The 21,679-nt window shown below is 39.9% G+C and overlaps 1 protein-coding gene across 4 annotated transcripts in view; it reads left to right on the top strand.

Annotated features, from left to right (window-relative positions):
• The window catches only part of LOC144493523 (bcl-2-associated transcription factor 1-like), a 48,461-nt gene that overhangs the window by 5,426 nt on the left and 21,356 nt on the right, over positions 1-21,679 (top strand). For all 4 annotated transcript variants that reach the window (XM_078212574.1, XM_078212572.1, XM_078212570.1 and 1 more), the window contains exons 2-6: positions 910-995; positions 9,283-9,431; positions 12,081-13,007; positions 14,740-15,483; positions 19,805-19,977. In XM_078212574.1, coding sequence (XP_078068700.1) covers positions 9,322-9,431; positions 12,081-13,007; positions 14,740-15,483; positions 19,805-19,977 — 1,954 coding nt within the window. In that variant the 5' untranslated portion in view covers positions 910-995; positions 9,283-9,321. The remainder of the gene's footprint in view (positions 1-909; positions 996-9,282; positions 9,432-12,080; positions 13,008-14,739; positions 15,484-19,804; positions 19,978-21,679) is intronic.

The following is a 21,679-nucleotide window of genomic DNA, read 5'->3' as shown; positions in this document are numbered from 1 at the left end:
GTCTCTAGTTAGTCCTGTGGTGGACTGTAAAGATTAATTCACCAGCTATTAATCCATTTTTTGGTTGGGTTTATTATGCTGTCAAATACACTTCTTCCCATGAACCAACTGATGACATCCTTTTCTTCATATTTTAACCAAGCTTGATATGTATCCTCTTTTGACACCATGTTCCTTCCAGAAAGTGAATCTGTCTGCTGGAAGGAAAGGCATGGATTCTTCCCTTTGGTGTCCCAAGGCGATGCAGTGTAGCCTGGAACCAAAGTCACTTTCTTTGTCCCTTTTAGTGAGGATTAATTGTGGTAAAAAATCAGATATGGGGATAAATTGATTATGGGGGTGATATTATTAAATTCACCCCTCTTGCATGCTTAAGAAATTGAAGTGATAACGAAATCACTTACGGATTTACAAATGAAGAGCGACTTATTGAATAGCTCAATTAGCTAGAAGTTTGAAGATTTGAGATGGGTTGGGGGAGGGAGATCTCATAGAAACTTAAAATTCTAACAGGACGAAACAGGATAGATGCAGGGAGGATGTTCCCGAATGTGGGAGAATCCAGAACCAGGGGTCACAGTCTGAGGATTCGGGGTAGACCATTTTAGGACGGAGATGAGGAGACATTTCTTCACCCAAAGAGTGGTGAGCCTGTGGAATTCATTACCACAGGAAATAGTTAATGCCAAAACATTGAATGTATTCAAGAGGCGGCTGGACATAACCTTTGATCCTATTTGCCCCAAGTGCTTTGGGGAGAAAGCAGGATGAGGCTGTTGAGTTGAACGATCAACATGATTGTGATGAATGCCGGAGCAGGCTCAAAAGGACCAAATGGCCTCCTCCTGCTCTTCTATGTTTCTATATCCCAGGCATTAGATTAACTGCAGCATTTATCTTTATCTACAGAAGTAAAAGCTTGCGAAAAGATTAAAAAGAAAACGGCTAATTGGAACATAACATTTGGTGTGGATCTACAACAAAACTCTAACCAGGTGTGTTGGAAAATAACTTATTAATGATTGGCTATCTAGTTTATTAATACACCTCTTCAGTGTTTCTAAAGTAAGAGAACATTCCGAGTATGTAATCAAATTATTGTAAAAAGTTCCATTCACAGCATTTATAGAATGATCCTATTAAGATTACTAAGAGTGATGGATTTTTCAAGGTTAAATCAGGATTGAATTTCAAAATGAGTCTATAACCTTTGTCATTTGGTATGTTGTTATCACTGAACAGGATTGAGTTTATGAATTAACCTTTTCATTTTTGGAGCAGTGTCTAACTGTTCCAACTGGCTACGTTTTGGTTTTTTTATTTCTATTCAGAATTGCATATAAAGAGGTTGTGTGTTTTTATTTGACAATTTGAAACCACTGGAGGAGCCAAAGTGTTGCCAAAACTTCCTGAATTGTAATTCAAAGGGGAACGTGGTGAGTGCTGATTGGAACTGGTGCTAGCTTTGTTTCTAGGCTGTCTTGCATGTGTTTTATCATTTCATAGTGAAGGAATAATGAAATTTCAATTTTTTCACCAAATTGGGAAAACCAAAAATCAGGTCTCACCTGTCATTTTTATGCAGTAATGCTGTTTATTAATATGCTAAACAAGAGCCACACAATTTGTTAATTTGGCCAGTTTGCTGTTATAAATGATCGCAATTCACTTCTGAATTTTTAATTCTGTTTAACTTTTTCGTATGAACAATTTAATGCACAATACTGAATTTGAATGTTGAGCTCACTTGCCAATTTTGTTGCATCTGAAACCTATTTAGAATACTAATTATTGCAAGCTTAGTAACCATGCCTGTTTGTTTTTATTCATTCATGGAATGTGGGCATTGCTGTCAAGCCTCAACATTTGTTGCCCATCCCCACTTATACTTGTGAAGGTTGTGGGGAGATGCTTTCTTGAATCCCTGCAGTTCACATAGTGCAGGTATGCCCACAGTGCTGTTTGGAAGGGTTTCAGGATGTTAACCCAGGAATAATTGTTTTAAATCTGGATGCTGTTTGACTCAGGGAAGCTTGCAGGTGGTGGTAGTCCCATGTGCCTGCTGGAGTAAGGGGCAAGGAAACCATTGCCAGAAACCTAAAGTGGGGTGTTATCCTTGAAATTTGTGTACGTTTGTCATTTGAAGATCAGGGGGAGTGAAGGAGTATCGTATTATTACCTTTTCATGTTTAATTTTTTTCTTGATGCTCACAGATTCCTATGAGTCTGTTCCTCCATGTGTTCTTAAAAAATGTTACTGTCTTCTGAACCAGGGTTCCATTTGAGGAGCCAGTCATAATATCAACTGGGATCATAACTTAATGCTGCATTTTCACTTGTAATTCTATACAATGCTCATGGCAGAGCAGAATTCCTTTCATTTCACTTTAATTTGGGCTCTAATTGGGAGAATTTTGTTGTTCTTAGTTTAAAAATAACAATTCAGAAGTGTAGATTCAGAAATTGGTTGTTTGAATAATGCTGGTCACTAAGTTAAGAATGCATTTAATCACTAGGTAATTTATTATTTTATAATGATTTTGCTAATCATAGTTGAACTTTGGAAGTTTAAAGAGCTAAAAAGGGAGCATATTTGTACCAACTGATGGCTTACTAGTTGTATATTGTATGCTAAGGTTTGGAATATCTTGCTGTGGAACATAAAAGAGTGTTATTTTAAATGTCGTTTTTATATTTGGAATAAAGTTGCGTGCACTTCCTTTACTTCGGTTTAGATAATGCACTATGATTCTATGAATCTAATGTTACTGCCTAATAGGTATCTCTCATGTATGTAGCGATTTGCAGTATAGAGTGGGAACAGAGAGTATCAGAACAGCAACGTCTGCATACTCTTATCTTTCCACAAATAAAGCCAAGGTCAGATCTCTAGTTGAATAGAAAGTAATCTTTAAAAAAAAATCATTCAGATTGATCACAATGTCACTGAGACCTTGCCCATCCTTATCACCTCTTTGGCACAATTTATCCAACACCATCTTTGCTCCCAATTTGTTCAGGTCTCGGCCACCCGCACTAAGTTCTGTTCTTGTTGATTTTCCATGGTTTTCTGTCCACTGGAAACTGGTCTGGACTAGTCACATAAATACTGTAACAACAAGAGCAGATCAGAGACTGGAATTCTGCGGTGAGTAACTCGCCTGCTGTCTCCCCAAAGCCTATTCACCATCTACAAGATGAAAGAGAATGATGGAATACTCTCCACTTGCCTCAATGATTTCAACTCCCAACAAACATTCCAGCTTGACACCATCCATGACAGCCTGCTTGAATGGGATCCCATAGACCACCGTTAACATCTACTCCCTCAATCACTGACGCACAGTGGCAGCAGTGAGTACCATCTGCAAGATGCACTGTAGCAACTCATCAAGGCTCCTTCAGCACCAACTTCAAAACCTGTGACCCCTACCACCTAGAAGGACATGAGCAGCAGAAGCATGGGAACACCACCACATGCAAGTTCGCCTCTACGCCACGCACCATCCTGACTTAGATGTATATCACCGTTTCTTCATTGTTGCTGGATCAAAATCTTGGAACTGCTTTATTAATAGCACTGTATCCGCACCTGATGTACTGCAGTGGTCTGAGAAGGCAGTGCATGACCATCTTCTTGAGGGCACTTAAGGCTGGGTAATAAATGCTGGCCTAGCCAGCAACACCCACACTCTGTGAAATAATATATTTAAAAAGTGCATTGAATGTAGAATTTTGCCCTAATTTACAGCCTGGCTCTTTGCCCAAATCAAGAATTTTCAAAAGAACCTAATGTGACGTGAGAAACAACTTTTTTACACGACGAGTGGTTTGAGCCTGGAATGCACTGCTGGAAGTGTGGCGTGGGCAGGTTGAATCAAAGCATTGAAGGGGTCATTGGGCAATTTGTGCAAGAGTTCGAGGAAAAGACAGGAGAATGGCACTATGACATAATCCAGACATGCTGAATGGCCTTCTGCACTCTATAACCCTTCGGTGAAGACAGCATTTCAACAGATCAAGGCTGAAATCCGGAGATCAGTCTGGAAGATAAAGAACAAGTGGTAGGAAAAGAGAATCCAAAAGATCCAACAATCTGCTGATCGTCATGATGTGCAAAGTTTTTGAAGCTACCAGGGGTCATCTTTTGACCAAGACCAATTGACCAAATCCCCTTTTGCTTGATTATGTCAATGCATCTGTCCATCACTGCTGGAAAGAACATTTCCAACAACTTCTCAACTGAATACGCAGCAGCAGGTGATAGTCTCTGGGTTATATCCCCAGTACCCTGTGGTTGAATCCATGGGTAAACCACCATGGAAGTGAGAACTGCAACAAGCAATCAAACATGAAAAACAGCAAAGCCAGCAACCTTGATGGTTTTCAAAGCTGGTGCGCTCTTGCTTACATCAAGACTCCATGCACTCATCCTATGGATTTGGGAAGAAAATCTGATTATAAGTATCTTCAAGAAGAGAGAGAAATCATATTGTGGAAACTATCAAGGTATTTCCCTCTTGTCCCTAGCAAGGAAAATCTTGGCACGCATTCGCCTACTTCCTGTGGCTGAGGAAATCCTTTCAGAGACAATTTTTGCCTTTTGATCTTCCAGAGGGACCTCTGACATTGTCCTTTATTGCCAGACAAATCCAAGAACAACACCAGGAACTTAACCACTAAACCCAAGGAAAAATAATGGTTGTAGTTGGGACTTCACTGCAGGAGTTCCTGAGAGTTGTGTCCTAGGCCCAAATGTCTTCAGCTGCTTCAACAATGACCTTCACGGCTCTTTGGAGCTAACTTTGTTCCACTCATGGGGCGGATGGAACAGAACCTCAAACCTTGGTCAATCCTCCTGTTATCATTAGCGGGCCGTATCAATGTGGTGAAGATGAACATACTACCTACGTTTTTATATCTCCTTCAGTGCATCCTGGTGTTCATCCCCAAATCCTTTTTTCACAGATTTGATCGGCTCATTTCAAGCTTTGTCTGGAATAGGAAAAACCCAAGAATGCGGAGGACAGTCTTGCAAAGCCCTAAATGGGAGAAGGGGGTGGGGAATGGGATTGCCCAATTTTCTATTTTTATTATTGGGCAGCCAATATGAGAGTGATAGTATATTGGGTGCAGAGAGAGAGGCAACAGGAGGTTCCTTGTTGGCTGCAGTTAGAATCCTCCTCCTGTGCTCCGTCTTCCCTGGCTGCCTTGATATGTTCTCCGGTAAATTGTCCCTCCTCCCAGTATACTAGGAGTGCACTTGTCAAGTCAATTCTTAGAACTTGGACGCAAGTTAGACACCACTTTGGTTTCAGGCCTGGTTGCTGGCATCCCCAGTATCGGCTAACCATTTTTTTCCCTCAATCTGTTTTGGACAGTGCCTTCAACATATGGGTCAAGCATGGGATCGAAACGTTCCGGGACTTGTATGTGGACATTGTTTGCGTCATTCCAGCAGGTGGTGGATAAGTTTGCTTTACCTGCAATGCACTTTTTTAGAGATTTGCAAATTCAGGACTTTGTGCGGAGGGCCGACCCCCAACTTCTGATGCTCCCACCTCATGCCCCCATTGACATCATCTTAGTGCCTTCTATTACTATGCATTGTATCATTTCTGTTCATTATTCTCAAATTCTGTCCCAACAAAACTCTCTATCAATTGTTAAATCTTTATGGGAACGAGATCTGGGGGAGGAATTCTTGGAGGAGGATTGGGACATGGTGCTGCATCGAGTACACTCCTCCTCAATATGTGCCAAGCTGGGTGTGATACAATGTAAACTCTTTCACAGAGCATACCTAACCAGGGTTAGACTCTCTAGAATGTACCCAGACACAAGCCCCATTTGTGAACGGTGCCGGCAAGCTCCTGCCACCCTCTTACATATGTTCTGAGCTTGCCCATCACTGTATAACTACTGGACATCGATATTTGGGACGATTGTGGCAATGCTAGATCGGGACATAAGTGCATCACCCTCAGGTTGCCCTGTTTGGAGTCGTGCCTTTAAATCCACAGCTGCCGAAATTCCAAGCGGATTTTGTAGGTTTCACTACACTTCTGGCAAGACAACTAATCCTGTTTTGGTGGAAATTAGGTGCACCCCTGACACGCACTCAGTGGGTGAAGGAGGTGGTAGATACCATTAAGCTGGAGAAGATGAGGTGCACGCTACATGGGTCCACTGCTAGGTTTTATAAGACCTGGCAACCATTTATAGCTGGGATGCTGCAGTTGGAGCCGGGTGAGTAGATACCCGATGGCCTCTGGGTGCTCCTACAGAACCCCCCCCTCCCTCCCTCCCTTGATTGGTGGCCGCACCCAGGCCCTTTACCTGAGAACACATGCCCACCCTGCCGAGGTGTGGGGATCAACACGAGAACTTTTTTCCCTCTCACTCCCTCACTCGTCTTCTCTCTCCTTCACTGTCTCTCTTCTCTCTGCTCGCTAGTTTATAGGCTGGGCTGTTTGGGCACTCAGTTGGTTCTCCAGTGGCGTTCCGCTGCCTTTTTGTTTTTATATTATTACCGTCATTACCGGTGCACTTGGGCGGTGTGGGTGCCGGGGGTACCAGGGGCTTGTCCCCTGGCCACGGGGAGTCCTGTGCCCAGTTGCGTTGGAATGTACACGTGAGCACTGTGTGGATCTGTGTTTGTTTGCTATGCAAAATAAGAATTTTCAATAAACATATAAAAAACAATGACCTTCACTCCATTATAAGGCCAGAAGTGGGGATGTACACTGCAGCAATGTTCATCACCATTTGCAACTCCTAGGGTACTGAAGCAGTCGTGTCCATATGCAACAAGATCTGGACAACATTTGGGCTTGGACCGACAAGTTGCAAGTAACATAATTGTTCATGTGACATAAATGCCAGGCAATGACCATCTCCAACAAGAGGGGATCTAACCATCTCCCCATGACGTTAAGTGGCATTACTAACGCTGAATCCCCCACTATCAACTATCAACATCCTGGGGGTTATCATTGACCAGAAACTGAACTGGACTAGCCATTGCAATACTCTGGCTACTAGATCAAATCTGAGACTAGGAATTCTGGAGCGAGTAATTTGCCTTCTGACTCCCCAAAACCTGTTCAACAGGACACAAGTGAGGATTGTGATGGAATACTCTCCACTTGCCTGGATGAGTGCAGTTCCTTCAAGAAGCTGGACACCATCCAGGACAAAGCAGCCTGCTTGGTTGGCACCCATCCACCATCCTCAACATTCATTCTCTCTACCACTGATGGATAGTGGCAGCACCTTCTAAACCTGTGACATTTGCCACCTAGAAGGGCAAGGTCAGCAGGTGCACAGGCACAGCGCGTTCAAGGTCCCCTCCAAACCACATACCATGCTGACTTGGAACTATATCACTGTTCCTGGGTCAAAATCCTGGAACTCCCTAACACCCCATCACCTTAAGAGCAATTAGGGAGGGGCTATAAATGTGATTTAGTCAGTGATACCCACATTCCATCAACAAATAAAAATAAATTTGGTTATGGTTTTGAATTAAAATTGTTTTTAATGAAGGGAGACGTAATTACAGTTTGGTAGCTGCATTATACATTGTGTCATTGTCCAGCCTTAGAAACAGGGTCTGAGTTTGGCTAATTTGATATAGGTTTTGGCTCCGGACTCCTCCTCATTATAAATCAAGCTCCTTTCCAGGATGTGTGTGCAGTACTGAGGGTTACTGTTGAAGTTGCAGTCTTTTAGTTGAAACTGAGGTTTCATCAGCTTGTTCCAGACTAGCAGTCTTTCTTTAACTAACTCCACCGAAAAATAATAAGATTTACTAGTCATTCACTTAATTGCTGATTTTCATTGTGTTGAAATTAGCTGCTGCATTACCTATCTGACTAGTAAGTACTTTTCATTAGTTTGACCTTTCTGTAAATGATGTCCTAAGAAATCTGATAGAAAGAAAAATACAATAATATCATTATACCCAGGCATTATGCTCCAGCTGTCATACTTAATGATGTAAAGTAAAACTATTTTAAAATGGTGGGTGCTGCAACCTAAAATTGACGGGTCCTTTCTAATCTGCAGGATCCCTTGAGCAAATAGCAGTTAAATCCTGAAAACTTGGGCTGTGCTTGCTCATATCAATTAGATTTTCTCATCTTAAAGGAATAGGTAAGTTGAAAAGCAGCTCCAACTCAACAGCAGTCATAAAACATTTATTGTTTCTGATTGGAGATCCATTATCCTTGCCTGGTTCTCTCTTATCAGCCAGAGAATCTGCTACAAAGGCTTTATCAACAGATTTGCCCTACTCTTTTTAAAAAAAAATTTACTTTGAAAACTATGTCTGAATGGGAGGGTAACATTTTTCACCGTACCTTATCTCAAACCTCTGCTCCTGGGACTGGAACCAATACGGAAACTGGAGAGAACTGGATAAAGGGCTGCTTTGTGCTGCCTCCTTCAATCGGCCCATCCCTCAGAACTGTAACTTTTCAGAATGTACTTCCTAGTTACCTGGAATGGTTCCAGACTATACCTGTGGGAGACAGTCTCCCACTATATAAATTAGATATTTTTTTCATTTAATTGTCCAAATTTAATAGTCCAAATATGTGCAGGTTAGGTTGATTGGCCAGGTTTAAAATTGCCCCTTAGAGTCCTGAGATGCGTAGGTTAGAGGGATTAGCGGGTAAATATGTGGGGGTAGGGCCTGGGTGGGATTGTGGTCGGTGCAGACTCGATGGGCCGAATGGCCTCCTTCTGCACTGTAGGGTTTCTATGATTTCTATAAATTGCTGACACTGTTTTTTCAGTGAAGTTATCTCCTTTGGGGGGGAAAAAACAGAGGAAAGGTCAGGAAATGAAAAATGTCTTTCAACTCATCGAAGCCACGTAAGGAATACAAGAGGTACAGTCATGTTTAGAACCCTTCTGCCCAGCAGCTGAAGAGTAACATCCCTTCTCTTGCTCAAAAACTACAAAAAAAACAAGGAAATTAGATTAAAAATGGAGGCAAACATGAGCAAATTATGCCATAATTTACTGCTGTGCAAATGTTGATGTTGAAAGTGCCATCAGAAATGTATCAGTCAGATGTGGATGGAAGTGCATACTATGCATGCAAATCATTTAATATCACCCAATATGAGTCTTAAATTAGCATTGCTTAAACATGTCAAAATATAAGATAAATCGAGCTGTCCATCCAATGAGATTATTGCAAAAACTATTTTAAAAGAGATTCCGAGCTCATGTTGAAGGTAAGCTATAAAATATAAGATGTCTCTTTTTCAGGTTCTGCTCTTTTTAAAAAGGTGACACTTGAAGATCAGAATGGTTCGGTCAAACTCTCGATCTCATTCGTCGAGATCAAGGTCTCGTTCTCGCTCCAGCTCTAGGTCAAGATCTCATTCTAGATCACGTTCCAGGAAAAAGAGATATAGGTAATGGTTTTGGATGCTGTTTACTCTTTGATGCAAGATCATAGTATTTTAACTCTAAAAATGTAAAAACAAATTACTTCAAAAAAAAAAATTCTAGTTTGTATATACATAAGATCAATGTTTTATTCCAAACTTGGGTTACTTGTTAGACATTGATCAGAACTGTTGGGCACAAAAATTTGAGGAACTTGGCTTAAATAAAACATGTGCTTTTACAGAGTGGATATTGGGGGTAGAATTACTCAGGATCAACATCAAATACTCTTTAAATCTGATATTGTATAGCCTGATGTAATTAAAATTTCCATCTATTCTGTCTAACAATGTACAGTATGTCCAGAAGAATATTGGCTCCTGAAACATTTTACTCGCACCACAATGATGGAAGGATAGTCACTAATTGCTCTTAAAAGCAAGGTGCATAAATATTTGAAACAGTGAAATGTTAATGTATGGGGGAAAAGGCAGGACTGTAAGATTTAAAAACAGATTGCTCTTTTCAGGGAGCTAGCATTGGCATAAGGGGACAAATAGCTGTGCTGTAAAATCTTTGATTCTACCAATTTTCACTGTAAATGCAAATGAATCTGTTAATCAGTGGTTAGTTTTGTGCTCCGGATTCAGACTCCCCGAAAAAACTAGGCTGAGACTGATTTCTGTAAGATGTTTCAGCCTCATCTGATGAGAGTGGATTCAAACCCATGTCCCAAAGGTGAAAGTCTTGACTTGTGTCACAAAGTAACTTTTTGAAATTTCACTTCACACAAACTGTTCTTTTAAGCATAATGATTTCTTAACATTGCATTTTTTAGTGTTTCATTTTCTTTCCTCTCATCTAGGAATATTATAATAGAATCCCTATAGTGCAGAAGGAGACGTTTGGTTAGTTAGTTTGGCTAGTTAGTTTGGTTAGTTAGGTCAGTCAGTTCCATCGAGCCTGCAACAACAACAATCTCACCTAGGCCCTATCCCCGTAGCCCCACGTATTTACCTTGCTAATCTCCCTGGCAGCAAGGGGCAATGTAGCATGGCCAGTCAACCTAACCTGCACATCTTTGACTATTTGGAATATTTTCTAGGATTTGAATGAAAAATAGAAATGTAACAATGTCAGAATCCAAACATTTAAATAGTAATTAAAAACATGTCTGTTAGGTTAAGCATAGAAGTAGTATTTTGATGTTTTTAATATATGCTTCGTATTCAAAGCATCCAGGTTTTTGCACTGTTAACTTTAGGTCAGAGGCATGTGCTGTAATAAGTAGTTTTACTAACTTTAAAACTATGGGGTATCTGCAGGGAGGTGTCCATATATTAGTTTTTGTTATTTGTGTGAATGTGACTAGTGTGGCATTCCTTATGTTACATTTACAACTTCTCCTAAATCATTTAAGTTAATTCTCACCTAACTTTTTTTAGTAAGTTGAAGTATTACACAAGTGTTCATTGAATACATTTATGACTAAATTTGCACTCTGATTCAGCAATGGAATAAAAAAGCTCCTTTAACAATTCTAGCAAAGAATGTAATTTCACAGATTGTACAATTCTATATGCAGTGTATAATTTCCAGGATTGAAGAATAAATAGCACAGCAATTTCTGTTAAATGTTTGAAGCATTTTTTAAAAAAAATAGTCAGTACTTTGCAAAGTATAACCATGTCTGACCTTCACCACTTCAGTCATTATTTTCAAGACATTTTATCCAATAGTTATATGAAAGGGCAAGAATAATAATGAGCATACTAGAAGGGAGCATTTGGTGGAATGAAAAGCCTCCAGCCGAGTGAGGTTTGTATTATTGGGCTTGCCTTGTTTGAAAGTGCGCAGAAAAGTTTTAAGCATGTAGAAACATGGAAATTTTGGTATGGTTGCTCAGGATGAAAAATTGGTTCAATTTCTGTGACAAATCAAGTAACATGAGTCTTGGTCAGCTGCCTTTCCTCTGTCTCTTTTTTTTCCAGAAGTTGGATTTTGGAGATTGTGGGTTGAGTAGAATTCATCATAAAGACAAAAAAAAAACTTGCATTTATATAGCACCTTATTGCATCTTAAAGCGCTTCATTTCAGTGAACCACTTTTTGAAGTGCGGTGACTTACATTGGCAGATACAGCATTTTTTTGTGCGCAAAATCCTAGAAACTGCAGTGAGATGAATGGCAGTTAATCTGATGGGGTAAATTATTATGTAGTCTGTGGAATGAATGAGCCTGACGGGTTGAAAACTATAGGTTATTAAAGTCAAATATATTGTTTGATTAAAAGTCTGTGTATTATTTTCTCTAATATTTGTTTTTGAATCTGTTAATTTTTCAGCACTTTAGTCTTTTTTAGGACATTTCAGGTGCTGGTAGTATGTTGAAAGGATGCTTACCTGAATTTTTAGTGGTTTAGCTGCTGTTCAGCAAATTTCTCTGTAGTGAACCTGGTTAAAACTTTCTCTGTTTCTGTGATCTTTAACCTTTGCAGCTTTTAATTGAGTTAAATGTAGCTTTTTAAACTCCTGGAGTTTGAATTTTTGTAAATTGAGCAATATACTGTAATGGAAAATTTTTGGTGTATAATTGACACTGCTTTTTGTGACCTGGACTTTATATGGAATAAATCATGCTTTTTGTTGTGACACCTTTTTCTGTGGATTCTCTCAGTTCTAGATCTCGTTCCAGATCCTACTCTCGGTCTCGCAGTAGAGATCGTAACTATTCAAGAGATTATCGGGATTATCGTGGAAACAGAGGAATGAGACGCCCATATGGCTATCGTGGAAGAGGGAGAGGGTATTATCAAGGAGGACCACGATATTATCGAGGAGGCTACAGGCTTAACTGGCAGAATCGAAGGCAGTCTCGTAGTCCACGACGAGGCCGTTCTAGGTCAAGAACACCAAAACGTAGATCAATATCTCAACGTTCCAGGAGTCGATCTCGACAATCTCATCGATCTTCCTCTGCTCGGTCACGTGGCTCATCATCTTCCCGTTCCTCATCTCGCCACAGCCGATCTCCAGTGACTTCAAAACGACGGAGGTCCCTGGACAAACGTACAAAGAAAACCGAGGGAACAGTTTCCCAGGATGAGCCTGGAAAGATCAAACCAACAGAAAAAGATGTGAAATGTGAATCTGAATCTGCGAAGGTGCATAGTGAGTTTCGTAAAACTCCTCCAATTCGAGGTGAAAGCTGGGCAGGGCTTTCAACCTACAATGACAATAGTCCAAGATCTCATCACAGTCTATCTTCACTTCCCAGTCCAACTAGCCTCAGCCCAACACGTTCTGTTCCTTCCCATCATAGTTTGTTGCAGGCTGCACAACCTCGACTGAGCACATCACAGACCAGTCCACCGTCCTCCAGTTTGCAACACAGTCCTGAACAGCACAGCTCCTCTGGGCATAGCGCATCACAATACAGTCCTTCTCAGTGTAGCCCCATACGAAAAAGCCCTATGAAAAAAAGCCCTACAAAAGTTGTTTCAGTTCAACACAGTATTCCAAGGGAAGAAGCTCGACTGAAACTGTCTGCCTTTTCTGGTGATACTGTGGATCAAGAGCTCCCTAAAGCCAAGTACCTGAAAAGGTAAGTGTGATAGTAACATTGCTTTCTGAAGGCAATTTTTGTCCTCAGCAGTAGTTAGTATTCAAATAATTGCTTGAGAAGAGAGCAACTATATAAAAATTCCTATGCCATCAATTTTCCTCCTCGTCCCACCCCATCCCACGCACCAACCCATTCCCTAGCCCTGCTACCCAAGGTAACTTCAGCTTTTTTTTTTGCTGCTTTTATTTTTCTCAATCAACCTCCTCATCTGCTTTGTTGCAGAGGGCAGCCCCAGTTCCACCATTAATGGAGAAAGTACCACTCAATGTTGTTGTATAGTTTTGGGGTTGTGAGAGTATGTGCTCAGGTTCCCTCCCTAAACCCTGCATATTGGAAGCATGAAAAGAGACCCTCTGGAGCAGTCAGGTGGAATGGAAACCTTGCTTGGTTGTTCCCCCAGTGGAAGAGAGATTGGCACCTTGCCCCAGGAGAGAGAGTTGGCACCTCACCTAACTGTCCCCCAGAGAGAGGGAGTCGACACATTGTCTGACTGTTCCCCAAAGAGAGAGAGTCAGCGCATCACCTAATCGTCCCCCAGGGAAAGAAAGAATTGGCATGTTGCCTGATTTGTTCCCCAAAGAGAGAGTGGTTGGTACTTCGCTTAACCATCCCCCAGGGAGAGAGTTAGCACTTAGCCAGACTGTTCCCCAAAGAGAGAGTGTTGGCACCTCACCCAACTGACTCTCGAAGAGTTGGCATTTCATCAGATTGTCCTCCAGGAGAGAGAGATAATACCTGGCCTGAGGCAATAAAAATAAAGGACACAGTTCTAAAGTGGTCAGAACAGGTTGCAAAGGTGGTTATAAAGTTTAGGGTCGCATATGTCTTTTTAAATTGAGTATTTTATAGTGCTTTATAAAACTCTGGTTCGCCCTCAGCTGGAGTACTGTCTCCAGTTCTGGGCACTGCACTCTATGGAGAATCAAGAGGGTAGAGAAAAGAGTTACAAGAATGTTTCCAGGGAAGAGGAACTTCAGTTCATGTGGATAAATTAATGAAACTGTGGTTGTTCACCTTGGAAAAGAGAAGGTTGAGAGGAGTTTTCATTGAGAGGTTCAAAATCATGAGGCATCTAGATACAGTAGGAAGAAACCCTTTCCATGAGTGAAAGGGTTGAGAACCAGTGGGCACCAATTCAAGGTGCTTGGCAAAAGAACCAAGGGCAACACAAGGTAACTTTTTATGTTGAGTAGTAAGATTCAGAATGCACTGACTGAGTGGGTGGAGGCAGATTCAGTAGTGGTTTTCAAAAAGAGAATTGAATAAACATCTGAAGAGAGAATTTGCAGGGTTACTGGGGAATAGCTGAGTTCTTGTGCAACTCTAGCCGCCCTCAGTTTGTTCTGCCATTGACCTAAACTTGATTTGCTAAGTGCTAATATCTGTAGCTGCAATTCATCAAGTTATTTTCAATAAAAAAGGTGTAAGATTGATCAGGTTTCAGCCTGATTGAAAAATTGGAGATGTTGACATGTCACCAAACTGGCAGTGCAGAGGTTAGAATTCCATAAAATAACAGCAAAAAAATTAAAAAGCAATTAATTTTATCATTTCCCTAAAATGTCACTTCTGGATAGAATATGTGATAATTTAAGAGCATTCTGTTCTGTGGCTTCTGGTTTTAATAGTGGGCAAGCTTTACATTGATTATACAGGTTGTAGAATAATTCTTTTTGGGTGCATTTCACTTTGTTTCTCATCCTCTAAATAGGTATACCGAGGAGGAGGAGAGTAGGACCTTCGTGTTGGACAGAGGAGATGGAAGAGAGAAGGATGCTCAAAAGGAAAGAGGACTGGAGAAAGATAAGGCCCGGGGGCGGGAATGGGGGGATAAAGGAGGAGTAGATTATGGTAGTTCTAAAGGTGAGTATTTTAGGAAGGAAGCAGAAAAAATGTCATATTTAACTGAGTCCCCAGAAAGGCACAGACAGAGTGTTATGGATGCATTGTCTGATGAATTAGACCATTACAGACCTAAGTATCAGTACAGTGTGACCAACCAAGTAGAGAAGGAAAAGGGCTATGGCACTGAGTCTCATTGGGATTTTGACTATGAGGAAAGTAAATATAAAACAAAAATTGTAGTCAAAGGGACAAAAGACCATGATAGGTATGAAGATGAGAGATCTTACAAATTTAATGTGGCTAGCTTTTCGTCTAGTGCAGTAAAGGAGAAGCTTAGGGAAGAAGACAAATATGCAGAAAAGAAATATGAGGAAAGAACAGCACCAAAGAAAGAACCTGTCTCACCTGATCCAGTGAAAGGTGAAAAGTTCAAAGAGCTCTATGATCCAAGCTCCACATTGCCACAACAAAAGAACACCGATGTCCGAGAAAGAGATAAACCGTCTTTTACAGAAGAAAGTCCACCCAGAGTCAAGCCTCTAGCCACTACTTCCTGTCAGCCTGAAGTGAAATTGAAAATGACTGCATCCCAATTTGAAGACTCTGTGCGGTAAGTTGGTGTGCATTATTTTTGCATTGTGTTTCTTTGTAGAATGCCTTTTTTGTTGCATTGTGGTCCACATGCTTTAAAATTTTAAAAGCATTTAAAATTAATGTTTGTGAGCTAATACATAAGATTTGCTGCTTATTCATAATGAGTGCATGTAGTTCTTTCCCCTCTTTTAAAATCAATTTTCCAGCTGAAGTTACAAAACAGTAATCCAATTTTGTTATAAATAATGGATATCTGAGAATGATACAAGTAACCACTTCTAATCAGTTCATTTGTTTACTATATTAAAAGTTACTTGAGCTAACTGGGAAAGTAATGAAATATAATCTGTACCAAATGATTGCAAAAGAAAGGTGGGTTATCCCTGGATTTGATCTAAATTATTCAAAATATTCATTATCACCATTTTAGTGCTGCCTCTATTTAAATGGAAATTGACATCTCCCAATAGTTTTTCTTGCTTGGCATTTACAAAAAATCACCCTCCTCCTGCTCAGGCAATGTAAATTAAGCTAATTTGAAATCTACAGAGATAGAAAATCAGTCCATCAGGCCCACCATACACCATAATGGCAGGACCCAATCAAGGCTGATCATTTTCTTTTCCCTTTTACCCCCACTCGTCCAACCCCCCCCTCCTCACTTCCAGCCCTACAAACGTGTAATCTATGTAATCTCCTGAGAGAGTAAAAAAAAACAGTAAACACCAAGGGCCAGTAAGGGTAAAAAAAAAAACTTGTAAAATTCCTCTATGCAATGCAACAAAAAAGACGTATTCTACAGCTGGCTTTGGTGAATTTATTCAGCAGATCACAAGGTGTAAATGTTTCCCATAAAGACACTCATCTTCTATATAATGTGATTTCTGCCCCAGTTAGGAACTCTCTCTACTCCCTTCTTGAAGGCACGCAGAGAGCCAGCACTGCCAAACTAGCTGGCAGTGTACTTTGCAGGCTCTCGATTCTCTGGGAAAAGAATATCTGCCTAATGTACACTCTGTTTCTGCTATTACTTAAGTTCATGCTCCTTGGTCATCTCCAATCTGTTAAACTGGAATAATCTATCAATAGGGATGTTGTCTAGTCATTGAATTATTTTAGAGGCCTTTGGAACAAAATACTGTTTCCTTTTTTGGGTATTGCTAAAGAATACATTTTGTCAAAGCATTTTGTCTTGCACTCACCAGGACAATCACAAGAATACCAATATAAAAGCAAAATACCACGGATGCTGGAATCTGAAACAATACCAGAAAATGCTGAAAATCTCAGCAGGTCTGACAGTATCTGTGGGGAAAGAATAGAGCCAATGTTTCGAGTCTAGATGACCCTTGAGTTATGCTCTGACGAAGGGTCATCTAGGCCCAAAACGTTGGCTCTATTCTCTCACTCCTCCCCCCCCCCCCCCCCCCCCCCGCTCAGACCTGCTGAGATTTTCCAGCATTTTCTGTTTTTGTGACAAGAATACCAATGTCAAGGGAAACAACAACTTTATATTGTATGAAAAGAGAGTGCTGATTGGTTGGCAAATAGACACAGCATGATAGAGGCATTGTCATGGAGAATGCACCAGTTAATGATGACTGACAGCTGCCAAACATTGTTTGAAAATTCAGTCAACATTAAGAGGTGCATTCTCCATGCCAATGCCTCCACCAATCAGACAGCACTGCCTTTTTGTACAGTATAAAGTTGTTGCTTCCCTGACGCTGGTATCTTTGAGATTGTCCTGATGAGTGCAAGACAGAAAGCTTCGACAAAATCACATTTTTCAGCATTACTCAAGTTTGGTACAACCAAACTCCCTTTCTTCAGAAAAAAAGTCTGGAACAAAGTAAGGCTTTGGAAGGCATCCTAATCCAAGGCAGACAAGCTTCAATTCATGTTTAATAGATTATATGTTATGGTTTAAAAGATTCCAGGTAGAGCAGCAGAGTGATGATGTTTTGGGCCTAGTAACCCTAGACTGGTAATCCGGAGACATGAATTCACATTCTATCATGGCAGTTGGATAATTTAAATTCAGTAAGTCAAATAAGTCTGGAATAAAAATCTACTGGATTGTTATTAAAAATCCAACTGGTTTGCAAACATCCTTTAAGAAAGGAAACCTGTCATCTTTACCCAATCTGGCCTATACATGACTCTGGATCGTTAAATGGCCTGTCAAAACTAGTACGATGGACTGCAACTGCATCTGTTCAAGAGAACGACTTGCCCTTCAGAACAATTTAGTGATGTCCAGTGATGCCCATATTCTGTAGATGAAAAAATAACTTGAGGGAGTGACAGTAAGGGGCTAGAAAAAAAGATGTCCTTCACTGTTTCAGTAAATTCCCTTCAGGGATTTTCATTGATTTCTAGTACCAGTGAAACTGAGATGGTTCCTATTTTCGATTTAATATAACATCTCCTTTGGTGCAATGAATGGAGATGTTTGGAAATGTTCTTCCCTTTACGTAACACAACCTTCTCGTAACTTCAGAGCAATTAGTACAGAATGAGTTTTAGGCTAGTTCAACATAGTGAGGAGGAGGAGTAGATTGCCAATTTGAACCTTTGAAGGAACAAAATGTGTGAAGTCACAAATTTTGGAAGGCAGGATAAGAGACGAGACTAAAATGGTTCAAGTCTAAAGGGGCTACAGGAACAAGGACCTGTGTTTTACTTGTACACACCCTTGAAGATGGCAGAACAAGTTTGATGAGGTTTTTTAAAAAAACATGAATACTTGAGTTCTATGCCTCTATTTATAAAGTTAAAAAATGAAGAAGTTGTACTAAATCTTTATACATTACTGGTTAGGCCTCACCTGAAATGTTGTTGAATTCTGAGCACCACACTTTGGGGAAGGTAATGCCTTGGAGAGAGTGCAGAGTAGATTTGCATGGAATGGTACCAGGGCTGGCAGACTTTAGTTATGTGGGAAGTTTGGAAAAGTTGTTCTCAGAGCAGAAAGGACTAATGGAAGATTTAAATGGTGTTCTCTATTATGAAGGGTTTTGATACTGCAGTGTACCTGGGGAGAAACTGCTGCCACTGGCAGGAAGGACAACCACCAGAAGGCGTGGATTTAAGATAATTGTCAAAAGAATTAGATGGTGATGAGAATTATTTTTACATAGTGTTGTTCTGAAGTGCGCTACCTGAAAGCAAGCAGGTTCACTGGTAACTTTCAAAAATGAGTTGAATATATATTTGGAAAGGCTTAATTTGCAGGGTAATGGGGAAAGAGCCAAAGGTGTGGGAATAATTGGCTAGCACTTTCAAAGAGCCAACACTTGATGGGCCCAGTGGCAATCTGTTATACTGTTAAATGCTATGAAATGAGCAAAAATCAGAAAGGCATGAAAGCTTACAACGAGAAAATGATTTTGGAGGGTAGGGGTATGAGTATCCTGTTCAGAAGAGAGGGATGTTAGCAGAGATTTCTCAAGTATGCAAGTAATATTCAAGTCCAGAACAATTGGGGCTTAATGAAAAGTTCATAGAACAATATTGTTTGGCTTAAAAATCAAAATCCGGTTTCTTTGGAAGCAGCTTTAGCAATAAATTAAAAAGTGGAAGTTTTATTTCGGGTCAGAGGAGATTGTGAGCGTAAGAATTTTGAGCCATGCAAAGGACTGTGGGTGGAGCAGCAATCAAAAAGTACTTTAATATAAATGTGGAATGTAAGTACAGCATTAACTCCAGAGAAATGTTCTTAGTTTTTTGCTGTCTAATATGGAAGTAAAGTCTATTTCACAAATTAATGTGTTGCTTTTCTCAACTAATTTTTAGTTTATATTTAGATGACTCCAATGTTCTTCCAGCTGCTTTCCCTCTCTGTTCCTCACTGCCTTGGTCAGGGCAATGCAGTGACACAACTTAGTTTACTCCATGAATGCAACTGGAAAGGAAAGATTTTAAAAAAGATTCTTGGGATGTGGGTGACACGAGTGAGGCATTGTTAACTGTCCTTGCTTAGTTGCCCTGGGACCATTAAGAGTCATCACCATAGCATGATAGTGGAGTCATGCATAACTCCATGTCAGATGTGGGATGGCTGGTTCCCTTCCTGAAGGGCATTACTGATCTGATTGAGATTTTAAAACAATTAATTTGCTTTGATGATCATGGCACCTAAACTACTATATTATAGCATTTAATTTTGCAACTATGCATGATGGAATTTGAATTCACAACTCTGGATTGCGGGTCCTGTGCCAAAACCACCAGACTACCTCCTGCTCTTCAGTGAGGAGGAAAGTATATTGATTGGTACCTTTCTAAATACAGAACACAGCAAAATAATTAAAATACAGTTTCTCTCTTTTCAGACCTGGAAGTTCACTGACGACTGAGAGACTGCTTTCCTGTGCTCTTGTCCATTCCAGCAAGAAAGAGCAAGGATTTCGCTCTATCTTTGATCACCTTAAGTTGCCTCAGTTTTACAGAAGCTCTTCAGAGTCATTTATTCAGCATATCGTAGCCCTGGTTCATCATGTTAAAGGTACGTTGGTACCTGGATAGATGCATCATTGTAAAAAGCTAGCTAGAATCATATTGATTGATATTTTGTTTGATAATACTTCTTGATTCTGAATCAGCTTAAAAGTAATATAACTAGATTTATGCTGCAAATGTGGCATCTTTTTTTTTCTGGCTACTGTTCAATTTAAACAAAGATATACAGAACTGCAATTATTTCTTGAAAGATGCAAAGCATAGCTTTCAGTATTGATATCATGAGAATTGTCCATTTTGTTCTGAAATCTTATATGCCTTCAAAAAATACTGCGATATAGAAATAAAATCATATTCCAATACTTCTATTTTGAGTATAGTGACCTGATGATGGTTGTTGGGATATAATGGTAAAATTTACTCATTGTTCAGTGCTTGAGGGTTAACCATTAAAGAACAAACACTTTGTATGTTGCTTCTCTACTCTCATAGTGCTGAATTTAAAAAGAATCCTGTTTCTGCATTAATTTTCCATATTTATTTCTTGAAATTATTGATTTAAATAGAACTTGTTTCCATGGATCTGGACATCCTCCTTAACCCCACCCAAGTTCCCATTGCTAATGTATGAGGATATGCAGTATATGCTGGTAGGGCTATTCTCTATGGCAGTGTGGAGGGGAGTGGGCATCACAGCCAAACTTAATGTTAAGAGTGTGTTAACTTCTAGTAGGGGTTCCTGGTTAGTGATATGAAAAAGGAACCCTGTTGCCATTTTATCACCTGCTCCTTTCTTACTAGGAGTTTTATGGATAGCTGCAGTACCCTACAAATTCCTTGCCTGTCAACTGTAGTAATTTAAACTGGTGAAAATTTTTGTATGCTAAGCTTGAATATGTAGTACAGTTGAGCAGTGTTGACCGAATAGGTTAAGCACTGGTGGTGTACCTTTCTGTTCTGTATTTTAATTGGCATGTCAAAGCTGACTTTCTTATTTGAATACAACCATTTGAGGCAGTATTGTTTTATAGCTTTTGAACTGCAAAGAGCTAGTCTAACGCTTAAAGCATTTCATTATTTGTAAAGGGAGGCAAAATCTTGTGATAACATTATTGAAGTTTCAAAATTGGGAACGCTAACAGTTGGTGATATGTAGACTTCAGAATGCATTGGGTTGATTTGGTTCAGCATTTGATTTCCGAAATGTGCTGGTTGTTCTGTGAACCAGCATCATGGTTGGGCCGTTACACTTCCAGGCAGAAAGAACTGTTCTTGAATCCTTGCAGATGTTGTCGGTTTTTTTCGAAAAGAGAATAGAGTGAGTCAGAAATGGAAAAACTTGTTTATCACTTGGGAGAACATTTAATTTGAATAGTGTTCAAACTCCCTTTGTGGAGTAAAATGGGCTCAACATTTTTCTCGCCTACTTTTGTAAAATATTTTTGGGCATTTTGAGGAACTAACTATTATCATCATAATGTCTTATTGTTTCAATTCATTTGTTGTTTTGAAATGGTGTGCTTTTTACTTCAAGAAAATCCATTTTGTGCAGCAGAAATCAAGATCCTGTGGCTCAATATTTAAAGCTAGTATTGACTATTTTACGTGCAGTGATTTCAGTTTTCCAACCTATAAAATGTTAGTGAAAACATTAGATAAATAACGCTTGCACATTTACAATGATGGGCAAAAGTTACTTTATTACTAAAAGAAGTTCCTGCTGTGAAAATTGATGACGGGGCATTTTG

Source organism: Mustelus asterias, chromosome 5, assembly GCF_964213995.1.
Source record: "Mustelus asterias chromosome 5, sMusAst1.hap1.1, whole genome shotgun sequence".
In the NCBI taxonomy this organism is placed as follows: Eukaryota; Metazoa; Chordata; class Chondrichthyes; order Carcharhiniformes; family Triakidae; genus Mustelus; species Mustelus asterias.
The sequence above is the reverse complement of the archived record's forward strand: the minus strand, read 5'-3'. Positions and strand labels throughout refer to the sequence as shown.